The sequence below is a fragment of the Antennarius striatus genome, chromosome 19 (assembly GCF_040054535.1).
Source record: "Antennarius striatus isolate MH-2024 chromosome 19, ASM4005453v1, whole genome shotgun sequence".
In the NCBI taxonomy this organism is placed as follows: Eukaryota; Metazoa; Chordata; class Actinopteri; order Lophiiformes; family Antennariidae; genus Antennarius; species Antennarius striatus.
In genome coordinates this window covers 357501-370000 of record NC_090794.1, presented here as the reverse complement: position 1 = coordinate 370000, position 12500 = coordinate 357501, and the positions used below count along the sequence as shown (strand labels likewise).

General features: G+C 52.6%; 3 protein-coding genes across 7 annotated transcripts in view; 1 reads left to right on the top strand and 2 right to left on the bottom strand.

Moving 5' to 3' along the window:
* mei4 (meiosis-specific, MEI4 homolog (S. cerevisiae)) overlaps positions 1-3276 on the bottom strand; it is an 11753-nt gene extending 8477 nt beyond the window's left edge. The window contains exons 1-2 of the mRNA XM_068343260.1: positions 2054-3276; positions 608-748 (exon numbers count right to left, since the gene is read on the bottom strand). Coding sequence (XP_068199361.1) covers positions 608-629 — 22 coding nt within the window. The 5' untranslated portion in view covers positions 630-748; positions 2054-3276. The remainder of the gene's footprint in view (positions 1-607; positions 749-2053) is intronic.
* A 135-nt stretch (positions 3277-3411) lies between these two features.
* nt5e (5'-nucleotidase, ecto (CD73)) lies at positions 3412-7723 on the top strand. Its single transcript, XM_068343006.1, has 9 exons — positions 3412-3827; positions 4186-4408; positions 4580-4768; positions 5703-5900; positions 6302-6456; positions 6653-6761; positions 6847-6996; positions 7067-7267; positions 7338-7723. Exons 1-9 carry the CDS (start codon positions 3510-3512, stop codon positions 7493-7495), a joined length of 1701 nt encoding a protein of 566 aa, XP_068199107.1. The 5' UTR covers positions 3412-3509; the 3' UTR covers positions 7496-7723.
* Positions 7724-8084: 361 nt separating this feature from the next.
* Positions 8085-12500, bottom strand: part of LOC137613630 (sorting nexin-14-like) — a 12596-nt gene continuing 8180 nt past the window's right edge. For 4 of the 5 annotated variants that reach the window (XM_068343000.1, XM_068343001.1, XM_068343002.1 and 1 more), the window contains exons 21-29: positions 12434-12500; positions 12323-12363; positions 12114-12230; positions 11572-11707; positions 11332-11496; positions 11157-11252; positions 10836-10927; positions 8552-8608; positions 8085-8245 (exon numbers count right to left, since the gene is read on the bottom strand). The exon at positions 12434-12500 is cut by the window's right edge and continues 45 nt beyond it. In XM_068343000.1, coding sequence (XP_068199101.1) covers positions 8228-8245; positions 8552-8608; positions 10836-10927; positions 11157-11252; positions 11332-11496; positions 11572-11707; positions 12114-12230; positions 12323-12363; positions 12434-12500 — 789 coding nt within the window. In that variant the 3' untranslated portion in view covers positions 8085-8227. The remainder of the gene's footprint in view (positions 8246-8551; positions 8609-10835; positions 10928-11156; positions 11253-11331; positions 11497-11571; positions 11708-12113; positions 12231-12322; positions 12364-12433) is intronic. The other variant, XM_068343004.1, reaches the window with a different exon arrangement.

The window sequence follows — 12500 nt, the reverse complement described above, 5'->3', positions numbered from 1 at the left end:
AGTCTGGTTCTGACCCCCCCCTGTAACACACAGTCTGGTTCTGACCCCCCCCCTGTAACACAGTCTGGTTCTGACCCCCCCCCTGTAACACAGTCTGGTTCTGACCCCCCCCTGTAACACAGTCTGGTTCTGAACCGCTTTTGTCCGGATCAGCTGATCCAAACAGGAAGTGTTGTTCTGACGTCAGGTGGACCCGCCCACCGGTACCAGCGTGACCCGGTTCTAAACGGTCTGATCCGGGATCTGTACTGCACGTACACCCGAACCCGGTATAGAACCCGGTAGAACTCCCCCTGCAGCCGAGCAGAACCGATGCTTCCATTGTAGCTTCCATTAGCTCCATTGGAGCTAACTGGAGCTAACTGGAGCTAACTGGAGCTAACTGGAGCTAACTGGAGCTATCTCTTGACACCGTCCATATAATCAATTATCGATCGATACCCGCCGCCGGTCTCCGGTTGGGCGGAGGCGGAGTTTAACACCGACTGACGTTTCACCGTCAACCAATCAGACGGCGGTAGAGCTAACAGGCTAAAGCTAGGCGCTGGCTAAAACAGACACGCGCTTAATTACAGACGTTTTTGTTTATTGTTTAGTGTGACGTCACCTCTCACGAGCTCGTTGTCCATCTGTTTGAAGAAGTCCGACTCCACCAGAAGCTAACTTCAGCTAAATTAGCATTTCCGACTGCTCAGGTGTGACGCAGGAAACCGTTACACGTGACCTGCCCTTCCGGTGACCTCAAGCGCTGTAACCAATCAGAAAGAGAGGTTCACACACGCCCATGTTGTGTTTAGTCGTTTAAGTCACTATATTTGAATTTTAAATTTCATTTAAGCTTTAATTGCTGAAAACTTTCTGTTACTGATTTAAACCAGAGCTTTAAAATAAAAACTACAGGAAAAACGACACAAAATACAGGAAATACAAAAACTACGAAAACTACAGGAAATACAAAAACTACAGGAAATACAAAAACTACACAAAATACAGGAAATAAAAAAACTACAGGGAATACAAAAACTACACAAAATACAGGAAATACAAAAACTACAGGAAATACAAAAACTACACAAAATACAGGAAATAAAAAAACTACAGGGAATACAAAACTACAGAAACTACAGGAAATACAAAAACTACACAAAATACAGGAAATACAAAAACTACAGGGAATACAAAAACTACACAAAATACAGGAAATACAAAAACTACAGGAAATACGAAAACTACAAAAACTACAGGGAATACAAAAACTACACAAAATACAGGAAATACAAAAACTACAGGGAATACAAAAACTACACAAAATACAGGAAATACAAAAACTACAGGAAATACAAAAACTACACAAAATACAGGAAATACGAAAACTACAAAAACTACAGGGAATACAAAAACTACACAAAATACAGGAAATACAAAAACTACAGGGAATACAAAAACTACACAAAATACAGGAAATACAAAAACTACAGGAAATACGAAAACTACAAAAACTACAGGGAATACAAAAAAAATACAGGAAATACAAAAACTGCAGGAAATACAAGAACTACAAAAACTACAGGAAATACAAAAACTATTTTAAAAAAACTACAGGAAATACAAAAACTATTTTAAAAAAACTACAGGAAGTACAAAAGCAACCAAACTCTGCCTGACAAAATCTGATCTAAATCATGTTGGAGGTTCATAATGTGGTCGAAGGGGCGGCAGTGACTCTGGTAGAGCGGCTCGTCCAATGCTTCAAAGATCGGCGGTCCCCCTGTGTGTGTGAGTGTGTGTGTGTGTGTGTGTGTGTGTGTGTGTGTGTGTGTGTGTGTACAGGCCCTGAACACACACACACATATACAGTATATGTGTGTGTGTTCAGGGCCTGTACACACACACATATATACAGTATATGTGTGTGTGTTCAGGGCCTGTACACACACACACATGCATGACTTGATTTGAACTGACTAGAGTGTGCTACTAATTTCCCTGCGGGGATGATAATCAGTATATAAAATTTAACAAAATAAGTAAATAAGGCGGTTTTTATGCTCACTATCAACAGGCATAAGGACTCTTGTGAACGCTCCCTCTATGAACAGGAATAAGGCGTGTTCTGGTGTCGGTGAGTCTCAGAGTCTCGGCTGGTCCGGTTCATCTTGTGGGGGCTGAAGTGAGAGGAGTCTTCACCTCCTGCTGTGGACAGAAGCTCCTCAAGGGGACAGAGAGAGGCTCCTCCCCTCCTCTCTCCTCATTGGCTGACAGGCTGTAGGGTTCTCGCTGCCCTTCAGACGATGGCGCCTCATCATCGCCCCCCCCGTGGTGCCGTGGGAGGCGAGCCTCCGGTGACGTACATCACACTCGAGGGCGGCGGAGCGGTGTCCTTCAGGTCGCCCTGAGGGCGTCAGCCGGTCATGTGACCCGCTCCCCGGCGGCAATCAAAGTCACGCTGATGTCACGGCGCCATGGGAGTCGTCCTCTGGCCCCGCCCCCTGCAGCGAGACCTCCTCACACATCAGACAGATGTCAGGTGTGAGTGTGACCTGCACCCCACTGATTGGTGCACACTTTCACCTGAGGGTCACACGCTCAGATGCATCATGGGATGGATGAAAGGGGCGGGATTAAAGACTCATTCAGCAGGGGATTACCTGGGGGTGAGGCGGCGACCTTCAGACGGTCCGCAGAACCTCCGTGTGAAGCCACGCCTCCACGCCGCTATCTGGAGGAGCCCACGCCACGAGGAGGCGGGGCTGCTGCTCCTCTCATTCGTGATGCTGCGTTGCCCCCTGCTGTGTGGGGGGTCATGTGTACCCCCCAGCGGTGAACCCCCAGTATATTCTCCAGTATAAAGCTCCTCCCACAACAGCTGATGGTTGGTTCATGATGTCACATGACAGGCCACACAGGAAGTCTGGTTGGTCGTTTGGAACCTCCCATCCTGTGGGGGCGGGGCCTGAGGCCACTCTGTCTGATGAGGTGTTTAGTCAGGCCTCCACCAGGGGGCAGCAGCACCTGGTCTGGTGTGTGTGGGGGGGGGTACTGATGAAAACACGTGCTGATCACTTCCAGAAACATCTCCAATCACCATCATTGATTAGCACCACTGTGTGGGGGGAGGAAGAAGAAGAAGAAAAAGAGGAGGGGGTGTCTCTGTCTTCCTGCCTGGGGGGCCGGAGAAGCGGTTCTGTCTGTAGCTCCTCCTCCGTCAGATCCTGGGGATGGACCAATGCTGGGCGTGACGGTGGGCGGGGCAGCGGTGCTGGCTCACCTGTGGAGGTGTAACCTGACACCTGATCCGGTGTAGCGGGTCCAAAGACCCGGACCTGAAGGGAGTCTGGATCTGATTGGCTGCAGCCAGAGGGGTGAAAGGAGGGAACAAAAGAGGCGGGGCCTGCTCCTCCCCCCGGTTGAGACACCGCCCCCTCCGGCTCCCGTTCGGTCGGTGGCGCGTGAGCAGCAGACCGGACGCTCCCCGCGAGCCGAGCGGACCTCTCGTTTGAACCGGAGCGATGTGCGCGGGCCCGGTGCGGCTCCTCCTCCTGCTGCTCGTGCCCGCGGCGGCGGACTGGAACCTGCTGCTCCTGCACACCAACGACGTGCACGCGCGCGTGGAGGAGACGAGCGGGATCTCCGGTAAATGCAAACCGGACGGCCGATGCTTCGCCGGGGTGGCGCGGAGGGCCACGGCGGTCCGGGGGGTGCGGAGCCGGGGGGGCAACGTGCTGCTGCTGGACGCCGGGGACCAGTTCCAGGGGACCGTCTGGTTCAACTACTACCGGGGGGCGGAGGCGGCGCACTTCATGAACCGGCTCCGGTACGATGCCATGGTAAGGGGGGGGTAACGATCCATCACCGAACCCGCCCCCGTCTCCTGCAAGGGGAGGGGCCTGACCATAAAAGGAGCTGAAACCGCGAGCCCATTAGTCACTTACTGGTAAGACGTCACGTGTCCGTTGAAGCGGTTGAAACGGTTGAAACGGTTGAAACGGTTACAACATCCCAAAACCACAGGATGTCCAAAACTGTGTGTGACGTCATGTCACCATAACAACGGCATTCTGCCCTGTGCGTAATAATAACAATCTATTTCCCTGAGTTTGAGTCCAGGTGTAGTTTAGGACAGGTGAGGTGTGACGGGTGTGACGTCACCATCAGGTGTGACGTCATGTTACTCCTGTGTCCCAGGCGCTGGGGAACCATGAGTTTGATAACGGCGTGGGGGGGCTCCTGGACCCCTTCCTGGCCCAGATCCAGTGTCACGTCCTAAGCGCCAACATCAGGACCGACCCCACGCTCAACGCCACCTTTGGCTCCGCCTACTCTCCTTATAAGGTGCTTCATGTCGGCGGCGAGAAGGTGGGCGTGGTCGGATACACCTCACTGGAAACCACCGCCCTGTCCGACCCCGGTAGGTGATACGGTTACCATGGTGACCTGACCCTCATCCATCCATCCATCAATCATCCATCCAGAAGTATTTTCTTCTGTAAATATGGTCGCTACTGTGTGGGCGTGTCCTAACTGTGTCACATGTCTCCTGCTGTGTGGGCGTGTCCTCACCGTGTCCTGGGGGGTCCAGGTCCACACGTGTTCTTCGAGGACGAGGTGGCGTCCCTCCAGCCGTACGTGGACCGCCTCCAGGAGGAGGGCGTGACCAAGATCATCGCCTTGGGACACTCCGGGTTCAGCACCGACCAGCAGATCGCCAGGAAGGTGCGGGGCGTGGACGTGGTCGTGGGAGGACACACCAACACCTTCCTCTACACAGGTGGGGGCGGGGCCCAGGTGGGGACCTGCAGTCTCTGTAAATACCTGCTGTGTGTGTGTGTGTGTGTGTGTGTGTGTTAGTGGTGTGTGTGTGTGTGTGTGTGTGTGTGTGTGTGTGTGTGTTAGTGGTGTGTGTGTGTGTGTGTGTTAGTGGTGTGTGTGTGTGTGTGTGTTAGTGGTGTGTGTGTTAGTGGTGTGTGTGTTAGTGGTGTGTGTGTGTTAGTGGTGTGTGTGTGTGTTAGTGGTGTGTGTGTGTGTTAGTGGTGTGTGTGTGTGTGTGTGTGTGTGTGTGTGTGTGTGTGTGTGTGTGTGTGTGTGTGTGTGTGTGTGTTAGTGGTGTGTGTGTGTGTGTTAGTGGTGTGTGTGTGTGTGTGTGTTAGTGGTGTGTGTGTTAGTTGTGTGTGTGTGTGTTAGTGGTGTGTGTGTGTGTTAGTGGTGTGTGTGTTAGTGGTGTGTTAGTGGTGTGTGTGTGTGTTAGTGGTGTGTGTGTTAGTGGTGTGTGTGTGTGTTAGTGGTGTGTTAGTGGTGTGTGTGTGTGTTAGTGGTGTGTGTGTTAGTGGTGTGTGTGTTAGTGGTGTGTGTGTGTGTTAGTGGTGTGTTAGTGGTGTGTGTGTTAGTGGTGTGTATGTTAGTGGTGTGTGTGTGTGTTAGTGGTGTGTTAGTGGTGTGTGTGTGTGTTAGTGGTGTGTGTGTGTGTTAGCTCCTCCAGGGGGCGGGGCCAGCGGTCTGTATAAATACCTGCTGTGCTTTAAATAAACGCAGACAGGAAGTGAGGCGTCTCCGCCCTCTGGCTGATGACTTTGTGGTCTTCGGACCTTCTGGGTTCCTCCGCTGTCGTGGTTTCAGGGGTGTGGTTGAGTCAGAAACAACAGAATGGCGCCAGCAGACGTGACTTCACTTTCTGTCTGACCTCAGCTCCTCCCCCCCGCCCATAGGCCCGCCCCCGTCCTCAGAGGTCCCCGCCGGGCCGTACCCCTTCCTGGTGCAGTCGGACGACGGGCGTGAGGTTCCCGTGGTCCAGGCGTATGCCTTCGGGAAGTACCTGGGGCTCCTGAACGTCACGTTTGACGACAACGGGAACGTGTTGGAGTCCAGGGGGAACCCCATCCTGCTGGACAGCAGCGTCCCCCAAGGTAGGAGCCCCACGCCATGCCCCCATTCAGAACCAAAGCCACACCACCGTTTAGAACGGGTACAACCGTTAGTCCAGACCACCAGGTGTTCCAGACCAGCAGACCAGACTACCCAGAGCTGTTTGAGTCAATCCACTGGACGTTAAGGAAGGTCTAGAAGACGTTTGTTCTCTCGTCCAGGAGTCTTCTTCAGTTCCGGTGGTGGTTGGTGTTGAGACTTCTTCAGGTCTTGGAAGTCTTAGAACTGAAGAAGTCTCTGGATGAGAGACCAAACGTCTTCAAGAACTTTCTTAATGTCCAGTGGATCGACTCAAACAGCTTTGGAGAACCATGACCTGGATGATTGAGAACCTACACAGACATCAGACCAGGTGTTCCAGATCAGACTGTTCTCCCTCCAGATCCAGAGATTCTGGCTGAGGTCCAGCGCTGGAAGGAGAACCTGGCCAACTACTCGTCCCAGGTTGTGGGACGGACCAACGTCTTCCTGAACGGAACCAATGCAGAGTGTCGCTTCAGGGAATGCAACCTGGGGAACCTGATCTGTGACGCCATGGTAACGCCTGGACACCAGCAGAAGGTTCTGGTGTCACGTTAGGCTGGAAGACCGACCAGAACCACCTGCTGGGGGGAGGGGTTGGACGGGACAGGTCTAGTCTGTCCTCTAGACTAGAGGACTAGAAGGTTCTTGTAACAGAACCCTCTGGAATACCCCTGCTGCCCCGTGTTGACCTCTGGTCTCCGTCCTTCAGGTCAACAACTATGTGAAGGTCGCAGATGAAGACCGGTGGAACCAGGTCAGCGCCGCCATCATGAACGGGGGGGGTATCCGCTCCGACATCGACGAGCAGCTCCGAGACGGTGAGCCGGGTTCCGTGGGGGTTCGGGCAGCGTCCCCTTCTGCTGGGGGAGGCGGGGCCTCCTGCTGATTGGTGGGTCTGTGCAGGCTGGATCACCATGGAGGACCTGATCGCGGTCATGCCCTTCGGGGGCACCTTCGACCTGGTGCAGCTGAGGGGGGCCACGCTGAAGAGGGCCTTCGAGTTCTCTGTACGGCGCTATGGCGAGGGCACCGGGGAGTTCCTGCAGGTCTCCGGTAGGGGGGGGTCCACCTCCGTCAGGGGGAAGGTTCTCATGGGGGGTCCTCATGGAGGTGTCTCCAACAGGGTTCCGGGTGGAGTACGACCTGTCCCGCCCCCCCTGGCGCCGCCTGAAGAGCCTGCGGATCCTGTGCACGTGGTGCCAGGTGCCGGTCTACGAGCCGGTGGAGGACCAGACCGTCTACACCGTGGTGGTCGGGTCCTACATGGCCCAGGGGGGCGACGGCTTCGCCCTGGTGAAGAACGAGACCCTCAAGCACAACAGCGGTGAGACGGGGGCACCTGGGGGGCCTGGGGGGTTCCCCCGCTGGTTCTGACGGGTCCGGTTCTCCTCCAGGAGACCTGGACCTGACGGTGGTCTCGGACTACATCCGCCGCATGCAGCCCATCTACACACCGGTGGAGGGGCGCATCAGCATCCACACCTCTGCCGCCCCCCTCCCCCGACCCGTCCTGACCCCTGTCCTGCTGGGCCTCCTCTGGACTCTTATGTGACCCAGCCCAGAAACCCAAGGGGGCAGAACCCGAGGGGGCAGAACCTGACTGGAGACGGTTGCAGGGACTATTTCTTCAGGAGGATCCGGTCCAACACTCAGGGAGGAGCTGGTTCCGTCCAGCGGACCGGGTCACCAGGGGGGTCCAGACCAGAGGGAATGTCTGCCTGCAGGTTCTGTTCAGACCCAATAAAAAGTAGAACCGCCTGGACCTCCTGTTTGAGATCTCACACACACACACACACAGTCCACCGGGTCCTGTACCGGTGACCCTCCGATCCGGGTCCAGGACCCGGTGGACTTAACCTCTGCTGTCCTGCTTTAATGACTGACTGATGATCCAGACCTGGTTCTTCCTGTTTGTCGGGTCGAACCAGCAGAACCCTGAAGGTTCCCTGAACCACCAATCCCACGCTGAGAATCCCACCCGACCTGATCCGACCCCGGTTCTGATCTGGTTCTGATTCAATACAGATCTGGTTCTAATCCGGTTCGGATCAGCTCCTGATCCAGTTCTGATCTGGTTCTGACCTGGATTAGAACCAGATCCGGTTCTGATCGCGTTCACATGAAAGAGGCGTGGACCCAGACCGGTTTGAGGGTTTTATTTCCTGTGATTCTCTGTTCGCGTTAAACTAGAATTTGTCCCTGCAGTCGGGACCGCCCCTCTAGTGAGGAGGCGGGACTGGAGGCGGGGCTGGAGGCAGTCCTTCAGTGGTGACTTCATCGTCCTTCATGGCTCCTTCGCCTCCTGAGGACAAACAGGAAGTTAACAGCTGTTTGTTTACATCACCTGCTCACAGGTGACCTCACCTGATGGGCGGAGTCAACCTGGAGCTGGAGGCGTCGGCCTGCAAAATTAAAGGTGTTCAACACAAATGAGCGTGACGGGAACACGGAACCAGTTTACACGCCTGAGAACACGGAGATGATCAGGTGTTAACGGGATAAATAAAACGGTTGTCATGACAACGGATCTGGGTCCGGAGCCTCAGTGCTGAGTCATGATGGAGCCTGAGGGGTCGCCAACACCTGAGCCACATAACCCCGCCCTTACCTTCCTGAGTTCAGGGAACAGTTCCTGCACGGCGATGTCCAGCAGCACGTAGGTCATCTGCGGACACACAACAGTCAGGCTGACCTTTGACCTCTGAACCTCAATGGTGATCAAGACATGTGATCAATAATCTATACAACCCTGATTAATCAGCTCCAGCCACACCCACCACTGGGATCAGTCGTCCACTCTGTTTGATGGAGGCGACGGCGTCCCATCAACAGGGGGCGGAGCCAACTGACATCAGAAGTACAGGAAGTCCTCAAGATACGAACATCCGACGTCTGAACATTCGGACATATGAAAAACCGACGGCTGCAACCCCCCTCCAACCGACGACGGTTGTTTCCCGTTTCCTTAAGAAGGGAGTCATGTGACCGAGGCAAGTATTTACAGTAGTAATGACATGACTTTATTATTTAGAGTAGTAATGACATGACTTTAGTACAGTAGTAATGACGTTACTTTAGTATTGACGTTACTTTAGTGTTGACAGTAGTAATGACGTTACTTTAGTATTTACAGTAGTAATGACATTACTTTAGTATTTACAGTAGTAATGACGTTACTTTAGTAATGACGTTACTTTAGTGTTGACAGTAGTAATGACGTTACTTTAGTATTTACAGTAGTAATGACGTTACTTTAGTATTTACAGTAGTAATGACGTTACTTTAGTATTTTGCAGTAGTAATGACGTTACTTTAGTATTTACAGTAGTAATGACGTTACTTTAGTATTTACAGTAGTAATGACGTTACTTTAGTATTTTGCAGTAGTAATGACATTACTTTAGTATTTACAGTAGTAATGACGTTACTTTAGTATTTTGCAGTAGTAATGACGTTACTTTAGTATTTACAGTAGTAATGACGTTACTTTAGTATTTACAGTAGTAATGACGTTACTTTAGTATTTTGCAGTAGTAATGACATTACTTTAGTATTTACAGTAGTAATGACGTTACTTTAGTATTTACAGTAGTAATGACATTACTGTAGTGTTGACAGTAGTAATGACATTACTTTAGTATTTACAGTAGTAATGACGTTACTTTAGTATTTTGCAGTAGTAATGACATTACTTTAGTATTTACAGTAGTAATGACGTTACTTTAGTATTTACAGTAGTAATGACATTACTGTAGTGTTGACAGTAGTAATGACGTTACTGTAGTGTTGACAGTAGTAATGACGTTACTTTAGTGTTGACAGTAGTAATGACGTTACTTTAGTGTTGACAGTAGTAATGACGTTACTTTAGTATTTTGCAGTAGTAATGACATTACTGTAGTGTTGACAGTAGTAATGACATTACTTTAGTATTTACAGTAGTAATGACGTTACTTTAGTATTTACAGTAGTAATGACGTTACTTTAGTGTTGACAGTAGTAATGACGTTACTTTAGTATTTACAGTAGTAATGACGTTACTTTAGTATTTACAGTAGTAATGACATTACTGCTGTAGGCCTAGGCAGCTGAGGGTACCCCCCCCCAAAGGGAGATACTCTGGAGCTCCTGACACCTCATCGTCTCTGCTCCCAGGCGTTCTAACACTAGTCCACTGTGGGACACTACTGCAGTCTCTGTTCCACAGGTGGAGAACGTGGATGGAAGACCGGATCCCCAAAGGCCTGGAAACCCCCCCCCCCCAGTTCAGCAACAGCTCACTATGGACATTAAACTCAAACTGGCCTATCTGCCCCCCCTTTCTCTCTTTCCCCCCCCCTATCTCTGTCTCCAGTGTATTTCTTTTCCACCCAAGGCGGATGACCCCCCCCCCCCCAGAGTATGGGTCCTGCCAGGAGTTTCTTCCTCAATGAGGGAGTTTTTCCTGTCTCTTCTGCTCTGGGGGGTTCAGTTGGGTTTTTCTGTCTGTATGTCTGATGATGTGATTAAATTATTAATACCAGTTGATTGATTTGATTAATAACGACTGATAACGTTTCATCTCAGCCTCAGGAACAGGATCTCATCTGGGGGGCTCAGTGCTGGGGGGTTATCAGTAAGCACACATTCCTCCTGAGTATCCCAGAATGAACTCACATCTGTGAGTACATCGAAGAGGACGTCCAACACACACACACACACACACACACACACACACACACACACACACACACACACACACACACACACACACACAGCTGTTGTGTGTGTGTAACATTCCTGTGGTGAAGTGTAGATTTTTTTCCTCACGTCAAAGTACGACCTCGTGTGTGTAGGTTGAGGACTTCCTGTACGGACGTCACCCCCCCTCATACCCCCCCCCCCCATCTCACCTGTTTGTTCAGCAGTGGCTGCTGTAAACCATCAAACAGCAGCTGGATCCCTTCAGACTGAGCCTCCTCACCGATACACTTCACCACCCAGTCTACACACACACACACACACACACACACACACACACACACACACACACACACACACACACACACACACACACACATTAACATTCCCCAGATGACAGCTGCTTAAAGTCAAGAGGTTATGCGAGGGCGGAGGAATCTCCCCCTCCCCCGTCCTCGTGACTTTATGCTCACTAGACTGTGAAACTCTCTGAACGTGAATGGACCAATCAGAGCAGGGGAGGCTCCGCCCACCTGGCAGGTACTTCATCATCTCCTGGACCGTCCTCCTGGCTCTGGTCTTCCTGTCGGAGGCGCTTCTCTCCTCGCCCCCCTCACAGAACACAGCGTCTGGAACAGCAAGTGGAGAGTTGTTGAGTCCGACCCCCCTGACCTGACCCCCCACCCCGGACGCCCCCCACCGCCCCACCTCTGAACTGCGTGATGAGCGACAGCAGCCGGTGCTCCTGCAGGAGGTTCTCCAGCCGGGTCTGCAGGTTCTGGTCCATGTAGGCCTCAAACGTGTTCTTGAACAGGATCCTGCCGGCACCCAGGACGTGGTGTAGCCAGTTCGGGACGTGGAAGACGGTCCGACCTGCCCACACAGACGGGGAGGTCAGTGACCGGGTAGGTCTGGCCCCCCCTTGACCTCTGACCCCAGTCTACCTACCCACAAACATCATGGAGTCGTACCAGCCGTCCACCGCCACCGCGCTCTCAGAGCCCCCCCGGGGCCGCTCTGGACCGGCTGGCTGGTCCAGACTGGGGGGCCGGTCAGCGTTATTCCTGAACAGGTCGCTGAAGAGCTGCAAGAGGAGCAGCGATGACATCATCACCACCATCACGACCCTACGTGTGTCTACGTGACACAAACACCTCCAAGACATTTTTCTGCGTGAGCCAGGAGAATCAGACCTCCACGTCCTGCTCAGCAGCTTCCTGTTAGTGAAGACCGTCACGTTCTCCAGAGCAGCTGGTCCACACCCAACCCGTGTCCAGCTGATCCTGGAGACTTCATCCCACCCCCCCATCAGCCCAGAATAGAAGGAAGGGGCGTGGACCACCCACTTCCTGTCTGATAACCCTGATGAACCTGGACCACAGGGAGGAAGTTCCTCCTTGACACGGCCTTTATAAATAGCCTGGCAGGAAGCTGCAGCTCGGCCCCAGAGCATGCTGGGATACACGCTCTGGCATGGGGGTGGGGCGTACCTTCCGGCCGGCGGCCGTTGGGCTCAGGATGGTCAGCTCGGGCCGGCTGGGTTTGGGTTTGGGCGACTCGCAGGAGCTGAAGAAGGACTGCAGGAACGGCTCCAGGTTCTGACCTCTCTGGAACGCAGATGGGTCGCGTTAGCGTTGAGGATGTCACGGCGAGGGGGAGGAGCCTAATGCTGCTAGCAGTTAGCGGGGGACGGACTCACCTCCTTCATCAGCTTCCCCGGGACGGACTTGAAAATCTTTCCTATAAGACAAAGTGAGGGTTAGCGGGACACGACCACATGGGGGGTGGGGGTCAGGTGGGCGGGGCTTACCCAGGTTGACGTCCGGCAGCATTCGGTCCAGGAACTGAGACTCCATGCTGTGAGGGGACAGGAAGTC